The sequence below is a fragment of the Oppia nitens genome, unplaced genomic scaffold, assembly GCF_028296485.1.
Source record: "Oppia nitens isolate AA-2021 unplaced genomic scaffold, nextdenovo-longstitch-racon4-pilon3 scaffold3_pilon_pilon_pilon, whole genome shotgun sequence".
NCBI classification, from domain to species: domain Eukaryota; kingdom Metazoa; phylum Arthropoda; class Arachnida; order Sarcoptiformes; family Oppiidae; genus Oppia; species Oppia nitens.
The window spans coordinates 6,710,072-6,723,340 of NW_026533221.1; the positions used below are offsets into that span (position 1 = coordinate 6,710,072).

At 24.7% G+C, this 13,269-nt stretch overlaps 4 protein-coding genes across 5 annotated transcripts in view; 1 reads left to right on the forward strand and 3 right to left on the reverse strand.

Annotated features, from left to right (window-relative positions):
- The window catches only part of LOC128958325 (neuronal acetylcholine receptor subunit alpha-7-like), a 33,293-nt gene extending 32,352 nt beyond the window's left edge, over window positions 1–941 (reverse strand). Inside the window, exon 1 of the mRNA XM_054304166.1 lies at window positions 885–941. Coding sequence (XP_054160141.1) covers window positions 885–927 — 43 coding nt within the window. The 5' untranslated portion in view covers window positions 928–941. The remainder of the gene's footprint in view (window positions 1–884) is intronic.
- Window positions 942–2,491: 1,550 nt separating this feature from the next.
- On the forward strand, window positions 2,492–3,539 carry LOC128957386 (probable fructose-2,6-bisphosphatase TIGAR A). Its single transcript, XM_054303131.1, has 2 exons — window positions 2,492–2,590; window positions 2,671–3,539. Exons 1-2 carry the CDS (start codon window positions 2,508–2,510, stop codon window positions 3,359–3,361), a joined length of 774 nt encoding a protein of 257 aa, XP_054159106.1. The 5' UTR covers window positions 2,492–2,507; the 3' UTR covers window positions 3,362–3,539.
- Window positions 3,540–3,577: 38 nt separating this feature from the next.
- Window positions 3,578–5,092, reverse strand: LOC128957385 (alpha-methylacyl-CoA racemase-like). The gene is made up of 3 exons (XM_054303130.1): window positions 4,808–5,092; window positions 4,386–4,734; window positions 3,578–4,330 (listed from the first exon to the last, which is right to left on the reverse strand). The coding sequence occupies exons 1-3, from the start codon at window positions 4,916–4,918 to the stop codon at window positions 3,630–3,632; spliced, it is 1,161 nt and encodes a 386-aa protein (XP_054159105.1). The 5' UTR covers window positions 4,919–5,092; the 3' UTR covers window positions 3,578–3,629.
- A 1,139-nt stretch (window positions 5,093–6,231) lies between these two features.
- On the reverse strand, window positions 6,232–9,081 carry LOC128958930 (cytosolic Fe-S cluster assembly factor narfl-like). 2 transcript variants are annotated; one of them, XM_054304893.1, is made up of 3 exons: window positions 8,916–9,081; window positions 7,409–7,582; window positions 6,232–7,349 (listed from the first exon to the last, which is right to left on the reverse strand). In XM_054304893.1, the coding sequence occupies exons 1-3, from the start codon at window positions 8,985–8,987 to the stop codon at window positions 6,234–6,236; spliced, it is 1,362 nt and encodes a 453-aa protein (XP_054160868.1). In that variant the 5' UTR covers window positions 8,988–9,081; the 3' UTR covers window positions 6,232–6,233. The 2 variants fall into 2 exon arrangements, with proteins under 2 accessions (XP_054160868.1, XP_054160870.1); XM_054304895.1 differs by lacking the exon at window positions 6,232–7,349 and adding an exon at window positions 7,640–8,776 and having other exon boundaries at window positions 7,493–7,582; window positions 8,916–8,973.
- Window positions 9,082–13,269: the final 4,188 nt, after the last annotated feature.

A 13,269-nucleotide genomic window follows, 5' to 3' on the forward strand; every position in this document is an offset into this window, starting at 1 on the left:
AATTCTTGTTATTTTTATAAAATTGTGACAAATTCTATAATATAAGTCTATTCTTATTTTATTTTAGTGTGTAGTTTGTCTGATAGTATAATATGTAATACAATTTTAAATATAATTCTCAAACTATAACATAATAAAATTTATTATTCTCAATGATATTTGACTTAAATAAACATAAAGTATATAAAGTATAAATTTGACATATTTTATTAAATATAATATTTATGAATAAAAAAATTCAGAAAAAATGAAAATTAATATTTTATTATTGAAATCTTTTTTTAAATGTAAAACTAACATTATATAAATAGATTACTCACTTAATACTTTTTACATCTAAATTAAATATAATTCAAATTTATAAAAATATTGTTGCATAATCAATGTATTAATGTAAACTAATTATACATTTATATAAATTTATTATTGTTAATCTTCAAATTATCATATATTGGGTGAAGATTTAGTATTTAATATAAAATAAGTAATTCAAACAATCAATACAAAATTAGTATAATCTAATAAAATATTAGCACATCCTAATTTTACAATTATGTAAATATAATCAACAAAACAATTATTACAAATAATAGCATTTGACTCTGATTTTTATTTTAAATTAATTTGTAAGAATACAAACAATTTACTTTAAGCCTTTCGATATTTATTATTATCACATTATTGTGTGTCTAATCTCCAAAAAATATCTAAATTAATAATTATATTATAATAGTTATGTAATGTTGAAATATATTTATAATAAATATTATATAATTTAACAAAAATAATTGTGAGATCTTTTTTAAATCGTATAATTTTTTATAATATACTTAAATATACTATATATATATATATATAAACATTTATAAATAACAAATAAATACCTTTAGGTAAACTCAATAACACAAGTCCAAGCAATACCAACATTTGCAATAATATATAGTATATATTGCATTCAATTATCTGAAAATAAGTTGATTATTACTCCTACGTTGAAGATTACATATGATATTATGTATATACTGTATATAGTATTTGATAAAATTAGTTTTCTTATTATATTATTTCACATTCTATATAATGAAAATATAAATAAATTTTTCGAGTAATTATTTAAACAAACAAAATTTTAATCACAAATTTGTATCAAAATTTAAATAACGATTACTTTTTAATTCATATTTTAATACCAGATATTATGTTAAACACAGTTTTTGTTGCATTCAAATTCAAGTGTTTTATTATTTTCATTATTTATTTATTTAATTTTATATAACATTCTTAAAAAATTAAAAGGTTATATTTATATTATTATTATTAAGTAATAATTTATATTTGATTATCAACTTTGACAATCTTATATAACATATTTTTACAAATTAAATGAACGGCATAACAGTCATACCAGTGCCACATATAGAGAATCGTCAACTTTTTGAACACAAGAGGAAAACCCTAATATGCCATACAATTTACGATCGGCAGTACTGCATGTGTGGCCACTACTATGTATGAAAACGCATGCGTTAGTCATCACTAACACAAACACCACAAACAACATTCAACAGTATATTTAATACTAAATATATTGTGTTGTATTATACCTGATATTACAGAATATACAGAATATTCTTAAGATTGACTGCAATACAGGTCTCTCTCTCTCTCTCTCTCTCTCTCTCTCTCTCTCTCTCTCTCTCTCTCTCTCTCTCTCTCTCTCTCTCTCTCTCTCTCTCTCTCTCTCTCTCTCTCTCTCTCTCTTTGCATTACTCTTCACTCTCATCGATGCCATTCATTAAACTCATCCGACTATTCAAATGACAAGTGATATAAAAATATATATAAATATATGAGAAAAGATTTATTCGTCTTCTTTACGCCAAAAAAACTATTGAATTCACTGTTAATTCCTTTTAATTCAATAATTGAATGAAAAGTTCTTTTCTCTCGTAATTCAATGACTTTTCAATTTAATTTCAATTCATTTCTTTCAATTTTATCATTTTTTTTATTTATTTCAAATCATTTTCTCGATTATAATATTGAAATATTTGTTACACATGTTATTGTATTTAATGAATATACTGAATACTTTTACTTATTTTATTAACACAATATATTATTTTATTATACAAATTATATAAGTTTTAAAAATATATAAAAAATATTACTTAATATTTTCTTCGCAAAGTTTTTACAAATCACTAAACATTTATAACATTTATTAAATACATTACTTTATAACTAAGTTATAGTGTTATGAAAATACTGTTTTAAAATTACAATTCATTAAACTTTAAGATCAGATTTCAATCATATATTTTTACACTAAATTTAAATAATATTTCTTTGATATCATTCAAGAAATCAGTTAAAAATGTTTTAAATTAAGACATAAAATTTGATTATTTCTTCAATCATTTGGATATTATCGTTGGATTTATGGATCAGTTGTAGTGACGACTCAATAGTGCCTTCTTTTGGCAGACAATCATATTAATGAAGTGATGAAACATTTGAACCAAAAGTTAGTAATCAAAGAAATGATGTGTTCATTAGGTAACCACTTCTTCCTGACTCTCGTCAGACAGTGAGTTAAATGATATTATTATTATTATTATTATTATTATTATTATTATTATCACAACTACATCTTGAATATTAATTTAGTGGTCAAACAGTGGCTAATCGTATGAAGATAATTCAGGGCCAAACAGATACAAAACTGAGTGATATTGGGATCAAACAGGCGATACAATTGTCTCAACACTTGGATTGCAATCGATTTCAACTGATATTTTCCAGTGATTTGAGTCGGGCTTTGGATACGGCAAAGATTGTGGTCAAGAATGATGAACGCATTCAAACCGATACTCTACTTCGGGAACGTTGTTTTGGTACCATTGAAGGCAACTCTTTGGATCACTTGAAGGCTGTGGCCAAAGAGCACGGCTTTCCACCGAAACCATTGCCCGAATTCACACCAGAAGGCGGTGAATCACTGGAAGATGTTAGCAGACGAGTTGTCGACTTCTTGAACAATCATTTACTTAAAATGGTTTCCAATGAATCCAATGGATCACATATTTTGATCGTATCTCACGGCGGAGTCATTCGTCAAATAATGAAATATTTTAAGAATGATCTCAATTGTGATTTCAATGGATTGAATCCTAATATTATTACTCCAAACACATCCGTTAATGAGTTTAAGCTGTTTTACGACAACAATCATCTAATATCTGCCGAATGTCTTAATCTTCATGATATCAAACATCTTATCGGCGAATGCAAGACATTGGCTCTCAATGAGGAACAAATCAATGACCCGAAGACTAGCGGACAATATGAAGCTCTTTGAAGACTATTTGTTAGTTTTTATTTTATTTTGAGATTTATTTTAATTACTATCTATACTAACAATACAATATAAAATACATTATAAATTGTGGTTATTTATGAATTAACAATATATTTATAAATACTGTAAATCAGATTATTTTTAAAAAGTTTTATATTACTGGTAATAATTTTTTTGTTTTGTATAGCAATGGTAACAAAAATAGTTGATTTATTTTTATAAATTGTTTAAAATTATATTTTTATAATATAATAAAATATTAATTGTGTCACAACTTTGAATTAAAATCGATTCCAATTTCAATTGTCTTATTAGTGACCAATAGATTAATCTCTTGTTCAGTATAACCCATATCTATTAGCAACTCTTTGTCTACCATCTCCTCATTACTATTATTATTATTGTTATCTCTAAGTGTTGGCGTTCGTGACAATATAGGTGATGGTTTAGGAGTACCATCACTGAAGAATGATTGTCTGTCAATATGATGACCATATTGTTGAACTGAATCGATCTCAAGTACAGGACTCACACAAGCGTCTGTCCCATCAAATACTTGGATCCACTCTTTTTGAGTTTTTGTGGCAAATATTTGACTTAATTTTTCAGTCAATTGATGCCATTTAGTGAAATCGTATCTATTGTACAGATTTGTATCCAATTCAAGTATTTCTGTAAACTTATCATAAAACTGTGGTTCAAGAGCACCGACAGCCATATGTTTGTTGTCTTTAGTGAGATAACACCTGTAAAAAGGTGTTCCTCCATCTAATAAGTTTCTTTCCCGTTGTCCCGGTTGTAACCAAACCATGTCCTTAACGGTTGATTTATCAGACATTGAATGCCAGATCCACGACGAGACATAAGCGGTGCCTTCAGTGATACTCGAGTCGACCACTTGTCCTTTGCCAGACTTAGTTCTCTCCAAAAGAGCCATACATATACCTAAAGAGCATAATAGTCCTCCACCTGTCATGATATCCAACATTTAAGTTAATATAATTTTTTTATATAATTAAAATACCTGCAAAATCTCCCAACAGATTGATAGGCGGTGAAGGAGTTTTGGCGGTGCCTAATATTGACAGTATTCCCGATAGGGCTAAATAGTTAATATCATGTCCGGCCCTTTTGGCCATCGGTCCTGTCTGTCCATAACCGGTTAATCGCGCATATATTAGTTTTTCATTGTTTGTCATCAAATCTTTTGGACCCAAACCAAGATTTTCCATAACTCCTGGTCTAAAGGGCTCAATGACTACATCAGCCGTTTGTGTCAATCTTCTAAAGACTTGTTTGCCATCACTGGACTTCAAGTCGATGTGAAACGACTTTTTGCCTCTTTTCAAACAATCGGGTTGTTTGGAGTGGGGCTGGCATTACATATACAGTATATCATTAATAATATACAATCAAACAATTATTGTCAAATGTCTTAATCAATACCCGATCCACACGAATGACTTGAGCACCAAAATCGCTGAGTATTAGTCCACAGAAAGGTGCCGGAGCCAGACCTACCAACTCTACCACACGATAGCCCTTCAATGCCATCATTTAGTTGATTATTCAATAAATTTTTATCATTACTTTTACCAGTTATTTGTTTCAATTAATTATTTCAGTTATCATTCATCTATAAATAAAATTTGATTAAATATAATAAAATTATCACAAAATAAATTTAATTCAATTTATAACAAAACTTTGAGGAAATTTTACACGAAAATCCATTTTAAAAATTAAAAAGTTATTATTATTACAGTAATAACCAAATGTTTATATTAAAAACATTTAGCGCACTCTATGTATAGGTGTATCATATTATACGGAAGCTCTTAAACACTGTACAAATAACTGTATAAATAAGTTTAATATAAAAATTTGAAAATTATTATTAAATTGATTTAGGTTTCATTTGTCACAATCACTCAATAAGTTTAAAAACTTATTTTTCACTATTTTTTGAGTTTAATTACTTGACTAATCATTTAAAATACTATACAAAAAATTCAATAATATAATCACAGTATTGAATGGTCACTCTCGTATGTAATGACCAACAGTGCTATCAATTGCGCCGATGAAAGACAGAGACAATTACTGTCCGAAACAAATATTGCAATAATTTGTCCGAAATTGAGGCCGAAGACAAAAATCGGCTAAAATTTTATTCACAAATTGTATGAGTAATAAAAGTTTTTAATTTATTATTAAATGTTTTTTCAAATACCGACTTTTTTTGCTGAAATACAATAGAATTGCAATTATATCTAAAGTGTTACCAAAGAGATACAATTTTTTCTAGATATAGTTGAACCCATTTTTTTGTAATATTAAGTAAAATAATGTTTGCTAAAAGTTAAGTATAGTTGCGGTCATATAATTTTGTTTGAAAATGTAAAAAAGGGTTAATTTTTATCAAAATGTTTTTTATCACTTAATGTTTGTCTCTGAAGTGATAGACAACAAAAATTAACTAATTAATTGAGACATCGAAGAAATAATTGATACCATTTTTGATAATAATCAATAATTTTATTACATTTCGATTCAATTGCTTTAATTAAGTTATAATTAAATGCAATTTAATTATTGTATGTTAATTTAAATAATATTGTGGAAATTATTTCAAATAATTTATTTATCAAATTTTTCACAATAATTATTCATCAATAGTAACTATTAGAAACTTTATTAACTTTTATAATACAACTTTTTGTTAACTGATATTATGTTTTCCGTAATAATTATTAAACATAATTAAGCTATAAAGATAATTATAATAAACAATAAAAATAATTTACTTATGATATATTAACTTTAATACTTTAATATTTACTAAAATAGTATCTACAGTAATGTAAATGTATTACCACTTGATATTAATCAAGTTTTTTGTTTTGGGAACCGCTTTGAATGTCGTATAAAGTTTCGAAATATTTTTATTTGGAAAATATTTGTCATACAAAGTAATAATCTCCTGGTGTTGTCCATCGAGTGCTAGTGATGTGATAGGTAGTGATCGATACAATTGATCCACTCTTTCCAAAATCATATCATCTACCGATTCAGGTCTAAGCTGAGCGCCTCCGTTAAGACAACCCGACGGACAGGCCATCACTTCCACGTACTGATAGTCACAAGTTTTACGTTTAATTCTTTGAACTAATGTTTGAATATTACGAAAACCATTAATGATGGCAAAGGATAGCAATTTGTTTCCCGATTCGTCTTCAAGAGTTAAGTCAATGAAATCTTTATTTCGATTAACTTTATAATCTAATTGTTGTTCACATTTGTAATATTTTTCGAAATATTTTGAAGCCATAAATCGGAATATATTTTCTGCATAACCTCCTGATCCCGAACCCAAATGTGAAACCATTTGATCATTTGGATCACCAGTTATTTTATCTAAAAGTCTTTCATTTAGTTCAGTAAATATGACATTCTCTCTGTTGAGCATTATTTCAATCTCAATGGGCGTCAAAACGCAGTCCACTTCTTTAAAATTATCAGCGTTTATATGACTAAAATCTGTACCATTTCGAGTGGCCTCAAGTTTTTTGTCATAACACGGCATAAGTGTTATATGAAAGACATGACTCGCATTGATTTGTTTGTCGTTAAGAAATTGTTTGACAAGAATACCCATAATCTGTTGCGCGGATTTGACTCGACTAAGAAACGGAATAATGAGATCTCCGTGTGTTTTCTCGGCGTAACAGACAAAACCCGGACATATCGATGACAATACGGGAAATTCATTTTTGTTGAATTGGTCTAAGAATTCATTTTGGGCCTCAATTATAGAGAAATGTCGGGCAAGACTTATGTCTAATATGTAGTCAACTCCGAGATTGTGGAAAAAATCAGATAACTTTCGTGAAGTGGTTTCCATATCTAAGTGATGTTTGGCCGCAATCGACGCTATACTTTGTAATGACATCGACATCACAATCGTCCGTCTCTTGCTTTCGTTATTCTGTACCAAATGTTTAGCCAATTAATAAATCATAAAATATTTATTATTTGTATCATTACTTTATTAAAATTAATAATTCTATAGAGTTCTTCATATGATTGTTGTTCAATGAGAACCGTTTCGGCCGATGTTATACATCCACTACACGCTAAACAATCACTTAAAGATATATTTACATTAGTCTTCACATTGCTTTTAATTTCTTTGTTATTTTCAATTGGTTTGATGCACGCCTGCAAATCATATATAAAAATAGAAATTAATTAAATCAAATTAAATGTTAATCTCACCACAAGTTATTATAAAAGTAGGAATGGCTGACTCTAATACATAATCTCCATCTTTAAGTATTTCACTTAAAGTACATTTAGTGTCAAAAGTTATTATTTTATCACATTTGCTATCTTTATAACCAACTATTATGTTATTTGATTTATATTTATGTTTTATATCCCATTCGGGAAACTCTTCAAACATGATATTCAAGTGATCCAAAAATGTGTGATTTTCGTGGAAACATTCAATAAAGTCTGACTCTCCATATTCAGGATATATGAAGATAACCGGCCAAACAAGTAATCCGTTTTCATTAATAGTCACATGTTTGCCATCAGTGGCCGGATGTATGGATTCAAAAAGATTACAATTATTATTAACTTTTATACCTCTTTTCTTAACTTCGCTTAAGATTTTGTCTTCAAATAGTTTTCGTTTTTGTTCTTCAATTTTAAATTTTCTTTCATTTCTCTCAGTTATCTTCAATTCATTTATCGCTTTCTTCATGTATTCGGACAATATTTCGCTGTTTTTATGGCAATTATTTTGACAAAAATCACAACAATTTTGATACTCTTTTAATTGAAAATAACAAAAAACAATGCGATTCACAGCCTTTATGTTATCCGAGTCTAATTCATAAGCCTTTAAGGCGTCCTTTAATGAAGACCTATAGTTCTTGAGATGAAAATGAGCTGAAGCTCTGTTGTTGTAAACAATAGACATGAGATGATTATCGTCGCAGTTGATCCTAATGGACTCACTATAAGAGTCAATGGCCCACAAATACTTTTTACGGCGAAAATTTTCGTTGCCGTCCTCTCTATAATTGTTAACTAATTCTTCAGGAGAATTGAATTCTTCGTCATATTTGAGTTGTCTTAAGGCATCAACCAATGGTGATGACTGATACCCAGTATCAACTCCTTTAGAAAAAAAAGGATGTCTTTCCATCTCTTCCTCCCAATTCTCTCCACTCCATTGTCTTCTGGTTGATCTCATTGATGGATTCGATGGCAATTCATTTGCTGATAATCTTTCTAATTCTTCTGTCATCTGTTTGAGTGCCTCTTCGGCTGACTCTCTCGTCATTTCTTTTTCACTTTTTTGGTTAGTTTTTGACATTTTTAAACACTTTTTTTTACTTATTTCTTATTATTTTTAATAAAATATATAATTAATGTCCAAATTATATATTAAGATATTTAATTAAAATCGATGGCAAACCATAAAAGTAGTCAAAAGAGTGCAAACAATCAAATAAGACATTTGTGATCATTAGATCAATACCTGTGAGGGTGTAATGAAATCGTTGAGATCAGCTATTTTCAGGGCTGAACTGAATCCCGAAGAAGTGGCCATTTAATGGTTATAACAAATAACGAAATAATAATTAATTCATAAAATCTATTATTAAATATGAAGTCATTTGCAATTTGTTATGAAAAACATGTGTTAAAAATGCGTTCATTAAATACCCGTATTATAAATGCATTCAATATGTGATTACAGTGACAGCTATAGGAGTTTTCTAACAAATTAGTTGATATTAATTAAATATAAGCACAAAATCATTTACAAACAAACAAAAAATTAATACATTTTATTATACGATTGCTTTTATACTATTGAAACAATCGTATAATAAAATGTATTAATTTTTTGTTTGTTTGTAAATGATTTTGTGCTTATATTAATATTATTGTATTATAATTTAGTAATTATTAATTTACTGTAAAATATATACAGTATTACATATTTTATTGTTATTTCATTATTTGTATAAAATATATAATTACTAGGTTTAACAAATTATGAAGTTTAGTACAATATATTGTTTATACATATTCTCTATATTAATAGGAATTTTTCAAAATAATCTAAAATAATGTTAAACATATTTATTTAAGATATTATTAAAATAGTAATTGAATATATAGTTATTAGAATACAAACTATATATAAATTAAGTTTTAAAAATTGGAGAATACAAACACACAGAAAAGTTTAACATTACATTTAATATTTCAAATTTATAAATTGCATTTTTTAATTATCATAATATAGTAAAACTGGTCATGTATTATATATGATAATATACCTAATAATACTTTTTAGTATAATAATGTAATTTTAATTATTAATAATATTATTATTATAATAATTGGTTTCATGTTTTTAATAATATAATTTTTTAATTGTTAACTTTGGTATAAACTCAAGATCATTGGTATAAAAGTTGTAATGTTTTGTTCATCCGTTTTAAGATATAATTCATTCAATGATATAATGATAAAGTCGGTCATTGTTTTTGGTTTTTTATAGATAGCAGATAACTATAAAAATGAAACCAATGATCACAACTATTTGTTGAAACTTCTTGTGTAGTACTTATGTTTTGTGCAGTTTCTTCATATAATATTATAAATTATATCAATATATATTAAATTAATAATATTTGCCATAATTACTACAGTAAAAATGTTTAGTTATGTTGATTTTTATTAACATTATTAATTGTTTTTTTTTAAATTCAATGTTGTTTAATTTATTTATAATTTAATTACAAGCTTAATGACCATATATCATATAATGGAAACATATTACTTTAAATAAATATATAGTATAAGCAATATATAAAATTTTATTTAATTAATAAAATGATTGCAAAAAATAACTACAACTGTAATGTAGTTGTGAGACATATTTTGTTATAAAAAACATATTCCGGTTCTTTATATTTGATCCAAAAAATAGTCAACATCTGTGAACAATTATTTAATATTTTTTAGTAAACTTTAATATTAGGTGACGGGTGTTTTGGATCAGTTAGATTTTTTATGATTATAAAAACCAAAACAGAAGTTGTCGAATGTTTTTTATATATAGTATTTTTTACTCCATTTTATTATTTCAAATGTAAAGTTTTTTTTGAAGAAAAAAATAAAATGCAAAAAAAAAATATTAAAGGATTTTCTAAATAATGCCTAAAAACATATGACACCGACACCTGAACGCACACCGGGATGTATAAAAAACAACTTAACATTATGGGGTCGATCTATAGCATTGTTGTCGCCTACGGTATAACGGCTATTATAACAAACAGTTTCAAACATAATACAAGCGTTTTAACTAATGTATTAATATATCGTATACTCTAATAACTTAGTATTTATTGCAGAAATAATTAATGTATAAAAATACATTAGAAATGCTTAGAAAAGAAATAACTAAAATCTAATAAAAATTAATTTAACATAATTTATTTTATTATAATTAAAATTTAATTTTAAATACTTAGTAATTCATAATTAAACTAATTTTTATATTAACTATTATAACAAATGTATAACCGTTTAATTTACATGAATTATAAAGTAGAGTAAAAATCTATTAATATTTTTTAAAACTAGATTTCATAGTATTTGTTATAAATCGTTCATAAAATACCATTTGCAAACATAAGCAATTTTTTATCAATAAAAATTTAGTATTAAGTTTATATATTTTTTGTAAATTCATTTATTGTAACAAATTTGTCATTACATTAAGTTACAAAAGTCTTGAAATTAATAAAAATATTTGTATTATTAGTTAATTGTTAGACATAACTATTAAATATAATATAAGAATAAAAAAAACAAAATTTAAGTTATATATTATATTAATATTTATTATTGTTATTGATTGGAAATAAAATGCATCTTTTTATTATTATTATGCATACAATAATTTATTATATAAAAGTTTTAAATATTTGTGTCTCGTTTTTTCATTTTTGGATGAGTTGAATAAAATTATTCAATGATTAATTTGAATTATTATTCAATTTTAGTTTAACTTATAATTATATTTTTTAAATAAAATATAACAAAAGTGTTTTTACGTCAAAATATAAACGATAGTCTCATAAGATTTAAAAATTATGTTCAATGAGAGAGAGAGAGAGAGAGAGAGAGAGAGAGTTTAATAAATTTTTTAAAAGGCAGACAAACAGCAGACAAAAAATTGCTTATAATATACTGTAAATACATTTCATGACATCAACTGATCGATCGATTATACGGTAATTGTCTGCTATTTGAAGAGTTTTATGCTAAATAAGTCTACTTTTGTTTATTTTTATGTCAATTACTTTATCATTATTTTATTATTTTTGTAGTTAAACAAAAAAAGTAAGTCTTGTTGTTATAGAGTAATATAGACTGAATTGTGAGCATATATAGAATATGTATGTATTTATTTGCATTATAAAAGTATTTACAAATTAGAAATTGCATGTTTATAATTTATAAATGTTTAAATAGTAAATTCTCATATAATGTTTATTTATATGTATTCAATACACAGCATTACAATAATTATTATTAACTATATAAACAGGTAACCATTTAATTTGTAAATCTTAAATGATTAAATATAAATAAACGTTTAAAAATACCTTTAAAGTATAATTTGTAATACAACTTATTGGTAGTTTTTGACTTTATTTTTSAATAAACTATATTTGAATTTATTATATTTATATTTTTTGTTCAAAACTCATGGTAGACAAGTAATAAAATGTAATAATAAAATAAATATAAAAACCAGTTTTAAACGCATTGATGATAATATGAAGCATAATATTACATTAAATATATTTGCATACGAATTCAGTATATAATCTTATATTTATATTTAAAATAAATTTTAATGCTGCAAAATAATTATTATTAAAACATTAGATTTTTAAATAATATTTTATTGACATTTTGAAAATGAAATTTTATTAAAAATGTATTTATTAATTGTAATTTTTACAAAGATATGTGTTGTGCTATAATTATAATAATCAAATAAATAAAAAATAGATATAAATAAAAGAGTGTTTTGACTTTTAACAATTTTTAATAACTTTTATAATTTAAAAATAATTTTTTATTTAATTTTATAATTTATAAGGTATTAAATACCTTTGTTTGGCTACATATAAAATTACAGCAAATACTAATAGTAAATATATAATTATTAACTAACTTTTTTATATAAATCAATATCATATGTAATTATGTGGTTTTATTTTATATCTTAAATTTAATTAAATTTATATTTTTAATTAACTTATTAATTAATTTTAATTTATAGATCGATATTTAATTAATTTTTTCCCAAAAAAGCAAACACTCTACCATTATCTATGAGTTTGTCAAATCTAAATATATTAATTAATATTTAATAATAAATAAATGTGTAATATTCTATAAATAGTGATATTCAAATATATTTCTTTATCAAGTTTATTGTGTATATAATCCTTATACATTATATGATATGATATATTATACTAAAAATTGAGTTAAATAGGAAATATTTAATTACATAACTAAATTATCAAAGATGTATTTAATATTTTCTAAATAATAAATAAACATAAGTTTATATATTTTAGAATTATATAGAATATTCTGATATTTAATAGTGTAAACTTGTGAATGCTTTATATGTATAATTAATTAAAACTAATTATAATACTTTTTTAGTTAAATTATAAATTATTTCCAAATGTATTTAAATTATTAATATTAAATAATTTGATTTATCTTTGATCTAAATGAATAGCAAATAATTGTACTGTTTTGCAAACACGATAAATGTGTTA